A 19,523-nucleotide genomic window follows, 5' to 3' on the forward strand; every position below is an offset into this window, starting at 1 on the left:
GATTGGCCAATCTAGTTGTTTTCTTCTTCTTCTTCTTCTTCTTCTTCTTCTTCTTCTTCTTCTTCTTCTTCTTCTTCTTCTTCTTCTTCTTCTTCTTCTTCTTCTTCNTTCTTCTTCTTCTTCTTCCTCTTCCTCTTCCTCTTCCTCTTCCTCTTCCTCCTCCTCCTCCTCCTCTTCTTCCTCCTCTTCTTCCTCTTCTTCCTCCTCTTCTTCTTCTTCCTCTTCTTCTTCCTCTTCTTCTTCTTCTTCTTCTTCTTCTTCTTCTTCTTCTTCTTCTTCTTCTTCTTCTTCTTCTTCTTCTCCTCCTCCTCTTTCTCCTCCTCCTCCTCCTCCTCCTCCTTCTTCTTTTTTGTCTAGTTCTCAAAAAGAAAGCTGTCAACTTTCTAGAACAAAGTTCAACTGAAACCCTTGTCTTCTTGCTTTATTCATTGCCACACCCTGACACATAGTGAGATTGTCAAACCAGAATCCTTCATGCTAGCTCTTTAAACAAAGAAATCTCAATAGCGTTTCTCCCTTGGAATAAGTATTTCTCCAAGTTGCTCATTCTTTTTTATATATTTATAATATAATGTATTCTACACCATTTAGTCACAGAGAGCAACAGGCCCTGACTCAAGGGTTCTGGGTCATGTACCTGGCCTTGTTTACTTCTTCTTCATAATTGATCTTGATTTCTGTTTCAATTTTTCCCCAGAGCCAGAACCTCCAAATTCTCCAAAGGCACCACACTGAGCATCATCATTAGAGAGCAGGATACTGACTCTCTCATCTGATGTGTGTGTTCCCAGGATGAGCGGAGGAAAGCTGAGGTCTTTGTCTTCGTGCTGGTCACCTCTGGAAGCCACTGGGCAGTTAAGCTGGGTCACTCTAGGGCCTGGACCACCATTGAAGCACAAACCAGAGTGTTCTTTCCCATATTTTGTACTCCTCATTGATCACCTCCTCTTTCACCTTGTCAGCCATAGCATCAGATCAGACAGACAGGGAGGGCTTGGGCAATCCTGGGGCCATGCGTTACAGGAGGGTCGGGGAGGCTACGGGTTGGTTGCTGATTCTTTAAATTACATTGCTTGGGCAAAATTGACATAAAACATTTACATACTTTGGTTCATTGGGATGGCTCAGCAGGGAAAAGAGCTTGCCACAAAGCCTTACAATCTGAGTTTAATCTCCAGTACTTACATGGTAGAAGAAGAAAACTGACCCTCCTAGAGGTTGTTTCTGACCTCTACATGCACACTATAGCACATGTGTACACACACTCACACACTCAGTCACACACATACACACAACACCTTCATAAATTAGGGAATAACTATAAAACTAATGGAATATTATGAGTATCACATATGTGCTGTTCTGCCGTGTGTGTGTGTGTGTGTGTGTGTGTGTGTGTGTGTGTGTGTGAGAGAGAGAGAGAGAGAGAGAGAGAGAGAGAGAGAGAGAGAGAGAATATAAGATCAATTCATCAATTCTGTGGCTGTAATGCAATTTCGCATACTTTGAGTAACACTAGCCTACTGCCTTCCATACTGGTCCCTCCTAACCAGCACCCCACCCTTTGCTCCTGTGAATTTGAAAATCTCCTATTCTCCTCATCAGTAAGATCATGAAGTATTTTATCCCTTTGTCTGGCTTCTTGGCACCTAGTTCCTCTTCTGGGTTTATTCATGCTATTGTGAGTGGGAGAACAGTTTTATTTTTCCAAAGGGTATAGGAGTCCACATTATGGCTATGGCTTGGTTTCTTTACCCATTGCTAGAATGATGAACACCTCAGCTGCTTCCATGTCTTGGCTGTCAGGATGCTCTGCAGTAAGCATGGGAACTCAGGGCAAACTCAGAGTTTGTTTACAGACTTCTCGGGACCAGAGCTGTATCACAGAAGTCCCATGTTCAAGTGTTTTGGGTCTTCTCCGTGACATTTTATATAATGACTACAATGATTAACGCGCCTAGGAAAGGTAGGCAGGATTCGTTTTTCTCCATCTCCTTATGAATGTTTGCTACAATACACGCATAAACACATGTCATTCCACGGACTGTGACATGTCTCCTGTGGTTTGCTCCGCACTGCTATAATAGCTAGTTTAGTTTTCAGATACCTGTTGGCTATTTGCATATTTTTAATATCTACACACAGGCCCTTTGTTTATATTTGACTATTATCCTTTTTTTTTTCTCTACTGCATTTTGTAACCTTTTTGTGTTTTGGATATTAGTCCCTTAGCAGATATGTAGCCTGTTACTATAGGTTGCTTTCTTGGTTTTCCACTTCCTTTGTTCTGCCAAAGCCGTGAGTGTAATTCCATTATCTTCTTGGTCTTTTGTGTGTTTGTTCTAGAAACCAATATGGAGACTGATGTGAAGAGGATTTTTTTATTCCTAGGTTGTCTTCAAGGACTTTTCTAGTTTGGGGTCTGACATTTGCATCTATAGAGTGATTTTAGCCTTGTTGGTGTGTGTCCTTAGAGTGCAGTCATAAGCTTTGCATGTGGATGTGCACTCTGCATCCCAGTGCTGCTCATTAAGGAGAATCTCTGGCCACCCTGCCGCTGAGTGTGCATGGCATCCCTGCTGAAGATCACTGACTGCATAAGAACGGTTTATCTCGCAGATCTCCACTTCATTTCCTTTTAATACACCTATGTTATGTCCATCCTGTAGGCATAATGTAATTGTGTACTGTGTGGAGATTCAAATGCTGATTTCTGTCTCCCCTGTATTTGGTTGTAGTCCTTATTCAGAGAATCTCCTATCTCAATCTGCTCAATCCCCAACTGTTCCCTGGTATGCCAATAATGAGAGCATACAAGCCAATGACTGAGCAGGGGAGAGAATAGAGCTGGAATTCCTGCAGGTCAGGGGAGGGGCAGGAAAGAGGAAGTGGGGAATTCAGTCACAGAGAGTCCAGGAAACACACCTGGAGCAGAGAAAGCCATAAAATAGATAGTATCTTGGGGATTTGGGCTGGGGGGTAACCAGATTAGAGGATTAGAATAGAATAATAACTGCTCAGTTATTGTGCCCTTAAAGCTTGATAAATAAATATACTAGTGCAACTGGGTAAGAGGAAAACTAATACACTTATTAAAAAGCTCCTACCTCTACTATTTTGGTTGTTGCAACTGTTTTACTTTCATTTTTGAAACCAAATTATACTTTGAAAGCTTCCTCCAGCTTTTCTTTCTTAAGATTATGTTGGCTATACAAGATCTTCTTTGGTCCAATAAGAATTAGAAGATCTTTTTCTTATTTTTATCAGGAAAAAGAGAAAATAGAAAGGGGGGAATCTGTAAATTACTTTTGTTTATACAAAGTATCTTTCAAATTATTCCTATATTTTAAACTTTCTTTTGTTGATGTTTCTAGTCTTCATCATAAATATTTTATCTCCTGGGGTAAACTTATTCCTAGGTACTTGATTCATTTTTATATTAATGGAAACAAAATTGTTTTTTGGTTTCTTCTGGAGCCATTCATTGCTGGCGAGTAGAAATGCAGTGGTTTATGTACATGATGCTGTGTCATGCCACTTTACTGGATTTATTAATACTGGCAGATTTTTTTTTAACAAAGTCCTCCATGTTTTCCCATGTAAAATCACCTGTAACCAGAGACCATTTTACTTCATCTATTGCAATTTAAACCTGTTTTACTTCGCCATCTTAACTAGCTTCCGTGGCTAACACAGGGTTTCCTACCCTGTAGGGTAGGTTAGACTGGCTGGGGAGGGAACCTTTGCTTGCCCCAGCTCACAGAGGAAAGTCTTAAGAGTTTGAAGTTGTTGATTTGTTTGGACTTTGGGTTCAGCTTCAGTTTTCAGTGTTTCATTTGTTTCTGGATTTTATTTTTCTCAGTTAGTTAGTTTGATTTGGAGGAATTTTTTTTCCTGGTGGCAGTGGCAGGGTTTTTCATTTGTTTGTTTGGTTGGTTTTTTGGTGTTTGCTTGCTTGATTTTTGTCTTAAGATTATTTCTTTTTATACAGTTTCCTTGAAAGTTATGTATGTGAGCATGTTCCTGTATATGTGAGCGAATTAGTGTATATACATGAGTACATAACACATGTGTGCATGGAGGCAGAGGTCAGCATTAGGTGTCAGAGGTCAGCATTAGGTGTTGCTCTCAGTCACTTTCCCACATTGTTTGGAGACAGGGTATCTCATGAACCAGGAGCTCAATGACTGACCAGACTGACTAGTCAGGAGCTTCCTCTCTACCTCCCCAAGGTTGGGTTTACAAGCATGTGTTACTGTCAGGGTCCATGATTCATTGAAGAATGATACCCCGGACTCAAATAGTACGTAAACACGGTGTTTTGTTCTGCAGAAGTCCAGTATGCTTCGAATTCCCCATTACCGGAATAGAGAGACAACCAAGTGGGCTTGCAGGCCTGATTTGAAGCATATTAGGGAATTCCAGAGTAGGTGACTTCTATGTTAATCTGTTGGGTCCATCTCTATGGACATTCAATGACTGGGGTTTGTGGGGACTGGAAACTTGCTGGGGAGGTCTGGAAACTGTTGGCTGAGGAAGTAGTTGAGGAAGTCTGGAAACTGTTGCCGACCCATTGACAAGGCATCTTCTAAGGCCTGTGGAATTGCCCAGTTCTTGGAAACAGAGATTTAGGCCTCGTTTCCTTAACTGCCAATTTGAAGCCTGTCGTGGAATTGGCCCAGCCTTCTCACTACAATACCCGGCTTTGTCCATGACTACTAAGGATCCAAAACCAGGTCCTCAAGTCAAGCACTTGGCCTACTCAACCATCTCCCCAGCTCTGGGGCTCTAGTTTGTGAAGTTACAAAAGAAGAGTTGACTGAAGGTTATCGTGCAATTTCATTTTACCTTTCATTTTCTTGATGTGGGGAGTAGAAATGCTTTCTGTGTACCGAGCCTTCCTTGCATCTGACAGTTCCCATTTGGTCATAGCATACGTAGAATCCTTCTTGAAGGTTGATGCAATTGGCTTGCTAAGATTTCGCTGAGGAAATTTGTATCTGTGTTCACCAAACAGACTGGCTTATAGTTAGTTGTTCTGGAGTATTCATGCTCAGCTTTGATATCAGGATTTTGCTGCGGTTATAAAATAGTATTATAATCTTTTTTTTTTTTCAGTTTTACTAGAAGTATTTTAAAAGGATGAGTCTTGATTCCTCACCTAAATCTTCACCTAAAATGTCATTTGGTCTTAGGTTTTTCTTTATTGAATATTTCACTTAATGACTTGGTATTATCAAGTTTCCTAGTTCTTTTTTATTTACTTTTCATAGGCTCTGTGTGTTCAAGTGTTTCTCCATTTCCTAAAAGTCGGCTGCTCTCTGGTGGGTCATATTCCCTCATGGTGTTCTTTAATTCTGTGGGGTTCGTTTTAATGTCTCCTCTTTCCCTTACTAATTTATTCATTTGAGCCTACTCTATTTTTCTCTGCCTTGCTAATGGTTTTGTTTGTCAATTACTTCATTAGTTACTGTGATTACTGTTTTTTTTCTAAAGCAGGTATCATGTATGCCAGACCAATACCAAGCCCAATGCATAGCTGAAACTCACCATGAACTTGTCATCTGACCCTTGGGGGTCATCTGCCCCTTGGACCCCCAAATGCTAGGATTACAAGTGTATTCTCCTACAACCGCTTTTATGCCAACCACCACTATTCTGTTCCTTTGAGCTTTGTTCTTGTCCCATGTCATCAAAATAAAACACTGACATTCATTTACTTTTTACATTTAATCCTAGTTCAGACAGTCTTAATTTTGACCTTTATCCCAGATCTGGTGTGACCATTTCTATATACTCAGGAAATTATTCCAAGCCAATGTCCTGGTATTATTTCAAAATTTAATAGCCATTAGTTTATTTTGGTCCTAAGATACTGGTTTTTCTGCATGTATTTTTCAATACTTATATAGGTCCATGTATATGTATCTGAGTGTGTGTCGTGTACTTAAAGGAGCTGGGTCAGGTCAGAAGAAGGAACTAGGTTCCTTGGAACTAGAGTCAGGAACTTGGAACAGGCTGTTGTGAGGCACGCCATGCATGCTGGGAACTACACACAGGTCCTCAACAAGAGCAATCAGTGCTCTTAACCATGGGCCATATCTCCAGCCCCATGTGTAGTTCCTAAAGTACTCAAGTATCTACTAATGTCTACTTACACTGGAATAAACCCTTCATAGAGTGGAACAGGGAGGGAAAGGGTGTCATCTCACCTTAAAAATATGTTTCACATGAGCAAAGTGGCAAGGGAAATCAAGTCTCTCAAGCAGTTTGTGAGTAATTTCAACGTTGATTTTTCCACCTCTAAAATCATCCTGAATCTTTGACAAAAACCATGTATGAAGCACAGAAAGTTAAGGAAATTCTCAAAGTCACTCACTGAGGGATTTAAAATTCTTAGAGAAATAATTTGTCTGTGGCTTTAACAGATCATCTATCCTGTGCTCAGACAATTGTAAATAAGCACTATTTACAATAAAATAACAGCTTTTCAACCATAGGAAAGGTGTGGAAGATATAAAAAGACGTAACTCAGTTAAAATACAGGATGGTTTCTTAAAACCGGAGGCACACTATTACTACACACTGTTATTATACACTGTTACTACACACTGTCACTACACACTGTTGGTCTGAGAGCCTGTGCCTGAGCTCCAAGATTCTCTACCCCACCTGACCTCCCTCATCAAGAAAGATGAGAAAAATCAACACTTAAGTTTACAGAAGTCAGAGCACTGGATACATTCATAAAACATTAAACATAGGCTACTGCGTGTTCACTAGGTGAGTCAAATGTCCTACAGGAGAAAGTTGCTCCAATTTCTGCTCCATCTTTCGTTGTTAAAACTAATGAGTAAGTCTTAACCTTACTGACTACGGCTCAATATGAAAAAAAAATGCATTCTCTTATCATAACAAGAATGATGATAGAATGTAGGAAGCTAAGAAAACCCAGGAAGCTCAGAGCTATGGAAATAAGCAGAAAGCTCACACTTAAATGGCAGGCTCTTGAGTTCGTGACTCTGAAGAGACCGAGAGTCAGGTGAAGAGAAGGAAGCAAGCAGAGAGAGAATGAGGCAGGGAGACCAATGGGATGGATATCTTGCTTCTGCGAACTCATGAAGTTGGCTTTCCATGATTTCATGATCTGGGCTGCTTGTCCTCCCATAGAGGGTTCTTCGTCTTAAGTGTCACTTAGTCTTAGAAGTAACACTGTCTTTTTGTGACCGTCATCAGCTGTTCTCACTGCTACCACTTTTCTAGGGAAAAGGCAGAGAACACATAGCCTGTTGCCTTTGCTCTTGCAGATCAACGTGCACTCAAAAAGTACACACACATAAGAGAGAGAGGGCGTGGGGGACATGAAAGATGTGGTCCCTGCCTAAAATATTTGACTTCTTATGTTCTGAGAACTTCTAATCCCACTGGCATTTTCAGTAAACTCCATCTGTGTCTATGTGTGTGTCTGTCTGTGTGTATGTGTATGTACACAAGCTCACACTTTTTGTAACATGTGCACTGAGATCAGAGGACAACTTGCAGAAGGCGAATCTCTCCTTCCATTATGTGGGTCCTGGGAACGAAACTCTGCTTCTCAAGCTTGGTGGTAAGCACCTTTACGGGCTGAGCTATTTCTCAGCCTTCGTTGTATCTCATTTTGTGTTTCCTATTTTGTTTCTAACCCTCAAGTCTTTCATCACAATGTTTACCCCCAGGGTGGGGCAGCTATTCTAAGGGCCTGAGTGGAAATCAGTACCATATGACAGTTGAAGAGACCACATGCTATCCAATGCTGAGTCCAAACCCCAGGGACCATCTCTAGACTGCCAATGTCACATAACAGACACAGAGGAAACATACCACTTTCAAAGAAGACTTGTCCAGAAGCGAAGTTCTTAAAACCTTCACAGTTGGTGTGGCTTGTCAGTGAACCACACACTGTCAGGTTACTATCATTTTCTTCTCTGGTTTGGAGTACTCATTGTGATGTCATTAGAAGTTCCATACTTCTCTGTGACTTCACCGGGCTCTGCAGAGCTTGACTGACTGCCCTTCTTCATGGCCCAACATACTGCTCTAAAGCTTGAATGAGTAACACCGTGAATGGGCAAGGTATCCCATGGACCGTTTTCTCACCCTGTGAGCACCTTTCACTTCCAAAGCTTTGCTTCTGCCACCACTGGCCATGTCACTCAGCGTCTTGAGTAGGAAAGAGAAAGAGAAAGTCATCCACAGGCTCTTAGTCCAGGCTCCTCCTGGGGAATTTGTGAATGCCTTTGATGACCTCTGTCTGCTTATCCGAGATGAAAAGCTCATGCACCATCAGGGTGAGTGCGCAGGCCATCAGCACTGCCAAAAATACTGCGTCCCACTCTGCATCGACGGCAACCCAGTCCTCCTGTCTCACCACAATGTGATGGGTGACTTCCGCTTCTTTGACTACCAGAGCAAACTTTCTTTCAGGTTTGACCTGCTCCAGAATCAGCTGAGGGACATCCAAAGCCACGGAATCATTCGGAATGAGACCGAGTACCTGAGATCTGTTGTTATGTGTGCCTTAAAACTCTACGTGAATGATCACTACCCAAATGGAAATTGCAATGTGCTGAGAAAAACAGTCAAAAGCAAAGAATTCTTAATAGCTTGCATTGAAGACCACAGCTATGACAATGGACAGTGCTGGAACGGTCTTTGGAAGTCTAAGTGGATCTTCCAGGTAAACCCATTTCTAACCCAGGTAACAGGAAGAATTTTTGTACAAGCTCACTTCTTCAGGTGTGTCAACCTTCATATTGAAATCTCCAAGGACCTAAAAGAGAGCTTGGAGGTGGTCAATCAAGCTCAGTTGGCTCTCAGTTTCGCAAGGCTCGTGGAAGAACAAGAGAATAAGTTTCAAGCTGCTGTCATAGAAGAACTACAGGAGTTGTCTAACGAAGCCCTGAGAAAAATATTACGCAGGGATCTTCCAGTGACACGCACTTTGATTGACTGGCAACGGATCCTCTCAGACTTGAATCTGGTGATGTACCCCAAGCTAGGATACGTTATTTACTCAAGAAGTGTGTTGTGCAACTGGATAATATAAAAGGTTGCTGCTCCTGGCTATCATCTCAAGCTAAAGTGTTTTCTGGGGAGTAAGTGGTTGGATATAATCGAGAAGCTCTTGGACTTGTAATAAGCCTGTCTTTAGTCCTATGCCAGTTTGAAGAGGGGGAAGAATAAGAAATCGTGTTATACAGTCAGTATTCACCAACACAGGAAAAGGGTAAATACATTTCATAATGTTAACTGTCACAAACTCAGAGGTTTTTATTAGAGCCTAAAATAATTTAGGAGGTGGCCATGATTAAGTCTATATGACTCCTGTATGTGTGTCTGTGTTTGTGTGCCTGTGTGTAGGTGTGTGTGTGTGTGTGTGTGTGTGTGTGTGTGCCTGGTTATGTCTGTGTCTGTGTTTCTGCATCTGTGTCTATGTTGGTGTGGGAGTATGTCTGTGTATGTATCTGTGTGTCTCTGTGTGTCTCTGTGCACCTGTATGCCTGTGGACTTGCTTGTGTGTGAATTCAGCCTCTCTGTGGAACTGAATAGGTGTTCACATCACTCTGCAAATGCTACTTCACATTACTCTTCAGTTTGAGATCAACAAGAATTGGGTGAAACTTAACAAATAACATTGGGTTTGGATATTCTACGAAACCAGCGAACATCAAATCTCTCAGGATGCTAGAGAGGTATCTTAGGAGTTAGAGCACTGGCTGTTCTTCCATCAGAGGTAGGTTCAGTTCTCAGCACCCACATAGTGGCTCACAGTTGCCTGTAACTCCAGTCCCAGAGCTCCTTGAGTTACGAAGTACACAGCACTGCCTACACATACAAGCAAAACACTCAGACACATAAAATAAAAATGAAGGAAATTAGTAAAATTGCTTCCACCTCTCTCCTGCTCCCTTCCCATACCCCTCCTAAGGAGGGTATGGAATTGTTGTGCATCTCTGAACTTCTAGAGTAGCAGGGCCTAGAAACCTTGTGTAGCTGAGCCAACATAAAGTTGTTCCTATAAACCTGTCTAATGCCCGCTTCATAGCAAACTCCATACTAAATGTTTTACAAACAATAGTTCATCATCTGCCTGGTTCTAGTATTACCCCCCATTTTACATGAAAAATGTATAAGGTTTCAAGTTTGCTCAAGTCATCAAGACATACAACTTCTTAATGTGTTCAGGATGCCACAGTAAAATACTGAGGGGTGTGGGTCTGTGAGATGGCCTGGCACGTAAAGTTCCCTGCTGCCATGTCTAAACCTGAGCTCCATCAAGAATACACATGATGGAAAAAAATCAATACCCACAAGTTGTCCTCTTACCTCCAAAGGAGTGCCTATCCCCAACTCCATTCACACAACATGAAATAAAATACAAAACAAAAATGAACAAACAAAAGGCATTACCGTTAAATGAGTAGCTGGTACTAGAAAATTAGCACTCACCAGACTGAAGCTGGAAGATCCAAGATCAAGATGCAAGCTGAGACCATGTCTGCTTCCTCGCGGGCAGTGATCCTTTTTATACAGCACACCTTGGAAGGAAACAAGGTAGTTCTTCAAAATCCCTTTTATAGGGATGGTCATAAAATCTATACACACTCATGATCCCCTGGAGGCCTCTGAAGCCACCAGCCTTAGGGACAACATTTCAGACTAGCATGCCCAGTGACTGGTGTAGATGACTAAAGATCCTACTCCATGGATCGCCTCTCTGGGGTGGCTTGTTAAATCATCACGTGTTGCTTTGAGCATGGGATGAGAAGGTCCCCTCCCATGGTCAAGGCCCAGTTTTGAATACTTAATTTTCAACTGATGCCACTATTTGGGGTAGTTTCTGGAAACTTCTAGAGATTGGGCCTAGTCTGAAGGAGCAGGTCACTGGGGACATGCTTTTAAAGGTCAAAACTGTCATCTAGTTCCTTTTTGCTTGATCTCTACATGAAATGGCAGTCCCTTTCCCACGTGCACCCATCCATCATGATGTCTGTCCAGACACCAACGGCCCCATGACCACGGATGGAGCTCTCTGAAGCCATGAACTAAGGGAAAACCTACCTCTCTCTCTGCTGTGTTGTTTCTGCCTGGCATTTGATCACTGCAATGAGAAAACCAGGTCGCCCCAGGAATGGTGGGCTCTGCTGGGCAGTTCTGTGGGCAACACAGCACAGAGAGATGGCCCAGACAAGGGATCTGCTGCTACCCAGCGTGCATCCTGGATGCAATCACCCACTGCTCTTACAGTGAATTCCTCCTGAAATGGAGAACGAGATTACGGGGAAGGAGTCAGTAGGCCCCATTCTCCAATCCTGATTGATCTGAAAAGAAAAGTGCTTCGGATCTTGAGTCCATGCACCCGGGGAAAAAAAGAGCCGGCTCCGACTCGTCCACATTGGGGCAGACAAGAGCCCGTGCAGGAATTTCTAAACTGCGTATCTTCCCCAGCGACTGGTGATTTGTTATTTATTATTTACATCTGTGTGCAGTGGTGTTTACATGTTTGTGCTTGCGGGAGTAGGGGATGGTATACATGTGCGTGCGGAAGCGGCATGTCCGTGTTGGGTGTCCTCTGAGAGTGTCTCATTGTACCCTCAGCCCCAGAATATGGCTAAACTGGCTAAGTTCCCATGATCCTCCTGTTGCCACACAGCACTTACAGATGGGTGGCCATGCCAGCTTCTTTTCCTCAGGTGCTGGGGATTTCAATGCCTGTCCCCATGCTTGTTCAGCAAGCATTTTACCTGCTGAGCCATCTCCTCACCCCTGGCTCTTTCGTTTGATTTGAGAATTCTCTGTGTATGTCTTCAAAAATACACATTTTTGGAGCCCATCCAGAAATGCATATTCTCTCTCTCTCTCTCTCTCTCTCTCTCTCTCTCTCTCTCTCTCCTGTCTCATGTTAGGTATTGAACCTGAGACCACTTGCCCTCTGTTACTGAGCTACATTCCCCAACGGAGAATATCTACATTTTAAACCAAATATCAGAAGTATCTCTGAAGCAAAGTCTACCAATCCGAACCACATTTTAGGAAATATTGCAGTAGCATGCCTAGTTTCTGTTTATTTAAAATCACTTCTCAGAAAACAAATTGCCCAGTAAAAGTCATCTCTACTAATCACTACATATGGACCAAAGCCAGGATTTCACCTGTTATGTTTAAGAAAGAAAGAAAGAAAGAAAGAAAGAAGAAAGGAAAGAAAGAAAAGGAGAAAGAAAGAAAGAGAAAAAGAAAAAGAAAAAGAAAAAGAAAAAGAAAAAGAAAAAGAAAAAGAAAAAGAAAGAGGCAAAGTCTTCAAATAAAACAGAAAATAAAGTTGTTCTCCTGAACTGAAATGAAGCTATCAGATAACCCCTTTAATTAAAAACACGATGTAGTTTATGGTTCGGGCGTAAATGTGACTTTCTAGATCTTTCCAGAGCAGGACCCAAGAGTTTATGGGGAAATGACAGACACATTTAGCTTCCCAGCTATGGTGCTGCTTTTCCTGCTACTGGGATAAAACGCCCAGTCAAGAGCAAGCTACAGACAGGGAGGGTTTACTGTGTCTAACAGAGTCTTATCCATCGTGGCAGGCAGTGCTGGTGGTGGGGGCTGGTCCTCCTGCATCCACTGTCAGAAAAGAAAGGACCGCAAGGCCCCTTGCTCAGCTTATCGCCCCTTTGCATGCCACGCGAATCCACTCCCAAGGACTGGGTCCTTCAGGATGGGTCTTCACATTTCTATGAACTCTATCCTGCCAGTCCCTCAGAGGCCCTCCCAGAGCTTTTCCTAGTCTAGATAACTCTTCCCTGGGGAGCCCAGGGGCTTCTTTTCTAGAGGATCCTAGATCTGGTGAAGTAGATGATGGGTACAAACCATCACACGCCCTTAACATTCAACCTGGACAATAATATTACTAGCTGCATTTGTAATCCCAGCATTCACAAGGCTCAGACAGGAGGATCACAAATTCAAGTCCAGCCTTGCCTAAATGAAGTTAAAAGCAAACCAAAAACCCATTAAATACAAAAATATTGATATTTCTAAATATCTGTCACATGCAGGAAATTCTTAAGATGCAAAGTGTTGATCTATTTTTCTCCATCCAATTTTGTAGAGTTTTCAAAATTATAGATATATGCAATAAAAATTTATATTTGATACTCTTTTACATAATGCATGTATCATAAACACTGTCCCATATCATTCAAAATTTTTTGAGCTTATAAATTTAATTATTTACATGTTATTCATATTATAAATGTACCATAACAAGACAGCCATTCTTTCCTCATATATAATTTAAATTTTTAGAATTCCCTCTGCTATGAGTTATCCTACAATGAGTGTATATATTTTCCATACCTTGAGTTATTTCCTTCAAGACCAATTACCCAAAGTTTCGTATTAAAAAGACACAAAGGCACTAATGCTTACACTGCATATTTACAAACACCCTGCAGACACATTCTTAGCACATCTATAATCCCTCAGTAATATTGAGAGAGTACTGAGCTGGGCATAATGGAGCACACCTATAATCCTAACACTTGGGAACCGGAAGCAGGAAGGTCAGGTGTTCAAGGTCATCCTCGGCTATAGAGTGAAATTGAGACCAGCGTGGGCTACATGATTCCTATCTCACAAAAACACAAAGAAAGGAGGAAAGGAAAGAGGAAGGGAGGAAGGGTGAGAGGGAGGGAGGGAGGGAGGGAGGGAGGGAGGGAGAGTCTAAGCAGCCACAGAGGCTTTCATAAGCAATATTGAGTATTTAAAGCAATATGGTGTAAAACCTTTAAAATGTATGTAGCTTATGCCACATCAACACCAAGTGCATTTCTTCATGGAAATTTTCTATGTAAGGTGTCTGGCATGGACAGGGAACTGAAGTTACTAACGCTCATTTCCACCTATGCTAAGGAATCATCAGTTCTGGGGTTTCTATCTCTGTAAGTGCTTCTCTTATTCCTTTTCTTTGCCAACGTATTAATGAAGCTTGTGACTTCCCACTTAATGAGTTTTCTAATTGCCCTACTTTAATTTCTTGTTCTGCGAAGCTCTTCTCAATTAGCTTTCATAAACCTTTGCTGATTACCCGCTGATTTACTCACAATCTTGATTAAACACCTCTCTGTAACATTTACTGACTAGGGAGGACATTCCAGATCCCCTTAGCCTTCTGGGTCTGAGATCTCAGCGACTTCATCACTCCACAGACCGCAGTGGCTTCGCTGGGCTCCCAACATCTTTCCCAAGAAGCCAGGCCTGGCCACCCTTCCAGCACAGTCTCTCCAGCCCTAGATTCTGGCAAAGTGCACTTCTAGTTAAGCATGGGACCTGTTTGTCTTAATCTAGGTGTCCATATTTTCCTGATTTTCTTAGGAAGAATCTTTCGTTTATCAGCTGAAATCTATGAGACTGTGTCAGGGCACCTGAGTTCAAGTTCAGTTCTAACGATTACTACTTTTGCATGACTTCACCAATACCAAGTTTTTCCATCCCATGCACCACTAGAATGAGACACTTCTTCAGCTGCAAGCATGGAGCATCTTGGGGTCATTGGGTGAGCAGTAAATGGTTGATAAGCAAAACTCCAAAACAAAGAGAATGTCTCAAGCTCTACCTTCCAGGATTCTAACTTTCTGATATCTTTATCCCAAGCACAGTCTAGAATTTTCAAGCTCGTCCATGCCAGGTACATTCTCCTGATGTCTTTATCATCACCAAGTGTTCATGGATTCCTTAAGGAGGCTTGTCTACTGACAAGACGTCTCTCTTAACTGGGGACCTCAAAACAAAATATGACAAATTAGAAAATTAAAAGGTATGATTTAAAAAAAAAAAGGCATAGGGACAAACATGTGGGACCTCAAAGAGAGGTAACAAAACCTGAAACGTGAAAGAATTCAGGTCTTCAGGTCTGGCTGAAGGGGAGGCCAGCAGACGCTAAAGGGCCAAGTCTCTACACGGGGTCATCATGATGATAATAATGAAGAAATAATGACAATCCAGCAGCAGTCAGCCTGGGAAAAGGAAGCTGACAAAGAATTCCTTCAGATATTGAGGAAAACAAGGTCATTTGATAGAAACAGTATAATATATTAAAGACCACCAAATGGAGCCTTAAAGGGCTTCATTAACAGTGAGACAGAAGGCTAGGAAGAGAGAGTCACCCTGAGAGGGTGGCAGGAGAGAGGCCAGAGGACCCGTGTCTGTGGCCATCTCCTGAGAAATCTCAAGAGTGAAGGAAATATCAGACTTTTATTAAGATGTTGGGGAGGCTGACAGGAAGTTGTAGACAGCTTGATCTGTTTCAACATAGCACGTGACAAGAAACAGGGAGTAACCAGGTACTGGTCAGGACCATAAATTGGAAGCTCTTGTTAGGACACAGCATAGATTCCTGGTCCTCTATCCCAGGAAGGGCAGCAGGGAGGTGTGGCCTGATCTCTTCAGGCTGCAAGGCCTGGCTGCTTCTGTCTTAAGGGGTAGGTGCATAGACTACACACACACACACAAACACACACACACACACACACACACACACACACATAAACACACATATGTATAAACACAAAAGCACGTATCTTGTGGTACATTTTAAAGTGTTTTTGACAGCTTTTTAGGTAATTTTTTTTGTACATATAGTTCATTTTACCTCTGCTGAAAAACAGTATGCTCTTCTAGGTTATAAATACAAAAACTTTCCTGAATTAATTTTGTTACATAAATTTAACTCTCAACATACTGTTATTATCTCCCTAGCCACTTTCACTCTTATTTTAGAAGATGTAAAGCACTCTTTTAGAACACTGTGTCCATGCTCTATCCTCATAGGAATAAAGAATTTATAGTGTGGATGAGATTTGATAATTGGACAGATTGGGTTTTTCCACTCCCAGAATGTGATCTGTGATACTAACAGCACTTGGGTGTCCTCCGCTTCGGGGACAGTGGTTGTCCGAGTGTCTTTACTGGTTAGTTTGTAACACTGTTGTCATCAGACTTGGGAGTGCCTAGGACCTCAAGCACGCAACCACGAGACTGATGTGAGCACTGCAGGTGGATGTAGAAGGTACTGGAGTGTCATCAGAGATATCCCCCTGCAGCATGGTAAGGGTATGAGGAATGTCATTGCTGTGGAGTGTCATTACTGAAGAAGGGGAAATACTATGATCACTATGTGCTTTTAGAAAATTTGCCACACAGTATCCCAGTGGTTTTTTTAAATATTTTTGTGTGGGGTGTGTGTGTGTGTGTGTGTTCACATGCGCACGTGAACACATATACATAAATCTGTACAGATGTCTCCATAGGAGCCCAAAATGGGTACCAGAGCTGGAGTTGGAGTTGCAGGCAGTTATGAGGCCTGGGAACTGAGCTCCCGTCCTCTGCAGTAGCAGAATGCCCTCTAAATCCCTAGGCCCTTGCTCCAGGCCCCCCCCCCGATATTTCTTAATAAATATTTCCTGTACTCACTTCCTCAATTATTTTCTCACCCATTCTTAATATCGTTAGGTGTACTACAGCTGAGAAGAAAGTGAGTGAGCTATGAGGAGTAGAGAGGAAATGGGTGCATGGTTAAATTAAAGAAGAGAAGCCAGGACACAGCCCAAAACTAAGGTCCTGAAAATGTAGCAAGGCAGACAGCGGTGTGAGGTGGGAAGCCTACCCCAGTGTGGTGACTGGAGTTCCATCCCTGATGCCTGAGGAAAAGCTGTGTGTTGTACATTCCTACAATCTCAGTACCAAGGAGGCAGAGAAAGGAGCCCTGGGCCTGCTGGCCTGCTGGTCTACCCAAACCACTGAGCCCCTGCCTCAGTGAAAGGCCTGTATCAAATCAAAATGAGATGGAGGGCTTGCACGGTGGCTCAGTGGGTAAAACCCAACAACTTGAGCTTAATCCCCACAACACAGATGCACACAAAAGCACAAAAGTATGCACACATATACATAAACACACATTCATACACTTGCTCACACACACACATACACATGCTCACACACATACACACACACGCACACATAGACACACATAAACACACTCATACACACATAAACTCACACAGGTGCACACACACCCATACACATTCACAGGTGTATGTGAATACACATACACACATACACTCACACAGGTGCACACACATATACATACATACATACACCCATGTACACATACCAGAATAAACATAGCACAAAAATAAAAAGTAGCATGGTTTTCCTTATTCAGTAGCAGCAAGAACTTTAGATGAACTGAACTGCCCCTGCCCCACCACACCCTGTCCCGTCTTTCCTCCTACATCATCTCTGCCTCACACCAGGAGAGAGAAGTCTGCAGCCAGAGAGCAGAAGCTGAGGGAAGGTAAAGACAAAGATGCCGCTCACACGCCTGACAAACAAGCACAAACCGAAAGGGAAGGAATTGCTCTACCCTGTTCCTGCTTGAAGTGAAGCAGGCTCCATGTGTTGGTGCTGCTCCCAGGCCATTGACTAGAAGATGCTAAGGGACACTGGGACCTATAAGGAGTGTGCAGCCTGAACAGGTAAACGCCCAAACTCTGGCATTTCTCAGCAGGCCTAGAGATTCTGAAAGCCTAATCATGAAGAGCTAGCATAGCTTCATTTGAGACTCACTCAAAATTAAAACAAGCTTCCTTTCTCAGAGGCACTTCAGAGAGCCACGGGTATGTTTCCCCCGTGTCCAGTCTCCCACACTATCACCTTCAACTCTGCTCATAGCTATCTGGATACCACTCCTCCGCCCCTAATGGCAAAGAAAATTAGCTGAGAGAAGCTGCTGAACTGTTCGTTTTTTAATTTCTACTTGTGACAGTTCAATGAATACGTCAGAAGCAGCAAAGCCAGAAAGATAAAATCCATTTCTTGTTTTAACCAAGAGCTGCATTGGAAGAAATTAACTGTAAAATTATTAGTCAGATTTCTTCCCCCCTGGGAAATGAGAGTGACCGGGAAAGGGGTTAACATTTTTCAATGGGGATTGGAGCTGCTTTGTGTCCTTTACTACAAATCACACACTCCCCAGAGGCCCTGGAGTTTCCAAACAAAGAACAGAAACCATGAGACTTAGTATTACATAACAAATTTATAACCAACCCAAGAATGTGACTGCAGAATATCACTCCCCTCTGCTGTTCTTTCATAGCAGCTGGAAAATATTACAGGCACTACGGTAGCCAAACTCAAGATACATCCATGAATGTTTTAAGTGTACAATGGAAACGTAGCCCTGACGGTCTGAGCCTGGGGGGGGGGGGCGTTTGGAAATAACGAAAGAGCAGAGATGTTTTACGGAGTCAGCAGAACATAACAGATTTCCTCCCAGACTCTACAGTTAGATTCCTAAATCCAGAGTTAGAAAACTATCTGGTGTCCTGGTTATGTTCCTATTGTCTTGACGAATACTATGACCAGCAGCAAGCGTGAGGGAAGATGGTTTATTTCATCTTATTGGTCACAGTTCTTCACTGAGGGAATGCAGGACAAAATCTCAAGCAGGAACCTGAGGCAGGAACTGAAGCAGAGGCCATGGAGGTGGTCCTCACAGCTTCCTCGCTCTGCTTTCTTACACAACTAAGGACCACAACCCAGGTGTGATGTCACCTGTAGTAGGCTGGGTCCCTGCACATCAACCATGAATCAAGAAAACGTCCCACTGGATTACACGTAGACTAATCTAGTGAGGGCGTTTGTCAACTGAGGCTCTCTCTTTCCTGTTTATCAACTTTGACCAAAAAACAGCATACTAGGCTGTCGAAATTCCTCTCTATCTTTCTAGAAATGCAATGAGGAAAATCCTAAAGTAATTTGTACAGTAAACAGTTCCCTCAGGTGTGCCTATCATGGGGACATCTGAGCTGAGCCATCAGTAAAGCACACAGTACTCTGCATCACTGGACTTAGAGCATATAGAAATTATTTTCTACCAATGTTTCTACATGTTATAATCCTGAAAATGTCTATGTACTAGGAATTATGGATCTTGGAAAGCAATTTAGGCAATGGTCCAAGTTAAAGTATTTTCTATTTTCTGTTAAATTTAGGCAATGGTCCAAGTTAAAGTATTTTCTGTTAAAGTATTTTCTATTCTCCTGTGGAATTGTCATCTTAGAGGTTTGCTGCTTCTGTCTGCTAACCTATATCGAGTCCTGGGATCTTCTAGCCTCTGTACAACCTAATCTAGGCCTAGAATGTTTTCAGCCTCAGACTTGCTGATAAATAAGCTCACCCTTTCTAGTTCTTTCTGATCTCTGGCTTGCTGATTCAGTTCAGCTGTTCCGGCTTAAACTCCTCTCCAAGCTGACTGGTCCAATCTGACTTCTCTAGCCTTCTCCTGAGTTGCTCTGCTTGGCCTCATACCAACTGATAATTTGTTCTAATCTTCTGGCTCCTTCTCATTCTCTGGCTCATTCTACTTTCACCTGTGTCTGACTTGTTCTCTCTTTAGCCTATCACTGCCCTCATAAAACTCTCTCTCTCTC

At 42.5% G+C, this 19,523-nt stretch overlaps 2 protein-coding genes across 3 annotated transcripts in view; one reads left to right on the top strand and one right to left on the bottom strand.

Annotated features, from left to right (window-relative positions):
• The window catches only part of Plcz1 (phospholipase C zeta 1), a 50,562-nt gene extending 42,635 nt beyond the window's left edge, over positions 1–7,927 (bottom strand). The window contains exons 1-3 of one of the 2 annotated variants that reach the window (XM_021191406.1): positions 7,861–7,927; positions 7,102–7,259; positions 6,213–6,336 (exon numbers count right to left, since the gene is read on the bottom strand). In XM_021191406.1, coding sequence (XP_021047065.1) covers positions 6,213–6,336; positions 7,102–7,136 — 159 coding nt within the window. In that variant the 5' untranslated portion in view covers positions 7,137–7,259; positions 7,861–7,927. The remainder of the gene's footprint in view (positions 1–6,212; positions 6,337–7,101; positions 7,260–7,860) is intronic. The other variant, XM_021191407.1, reaches the window with a different exon arrangement.
• Positions 7,928–8,073: 146 nt separating this feature from the next.
• On the top strand, positions 8,074–9,102 carry Capza3 (capping actin protein of muscle Z-line subunit alpha 3). Its single transcript, XM_021191814.2, has one exon. It carries the CDS (start codon positions 8,186–8,188, stop codon positions 9,083–9,085), a length of 900 nt encoding a protein of 299 aa, XP_021047473.1. The 5' UTR covers positions 8,074–8,185; the 3' UTR covers positions 9,086–9,102.
• The last annotated feature ends 10,421 nt before the right edge of the window (positions 9,103–19,523 follow it).

This window comes from Mus pahari, chromosome 2 (genome assembly GCF_900095145.1).
Source record: "Mus pahari chromosome 2, PAHARI_EIJ_v1.1, whole genome shotgun sequence".
NCBI lineage: Eukaryota > Metazoa > Chordata > Mammalia > Rodentia > Muridae > Mus > Mus pahari.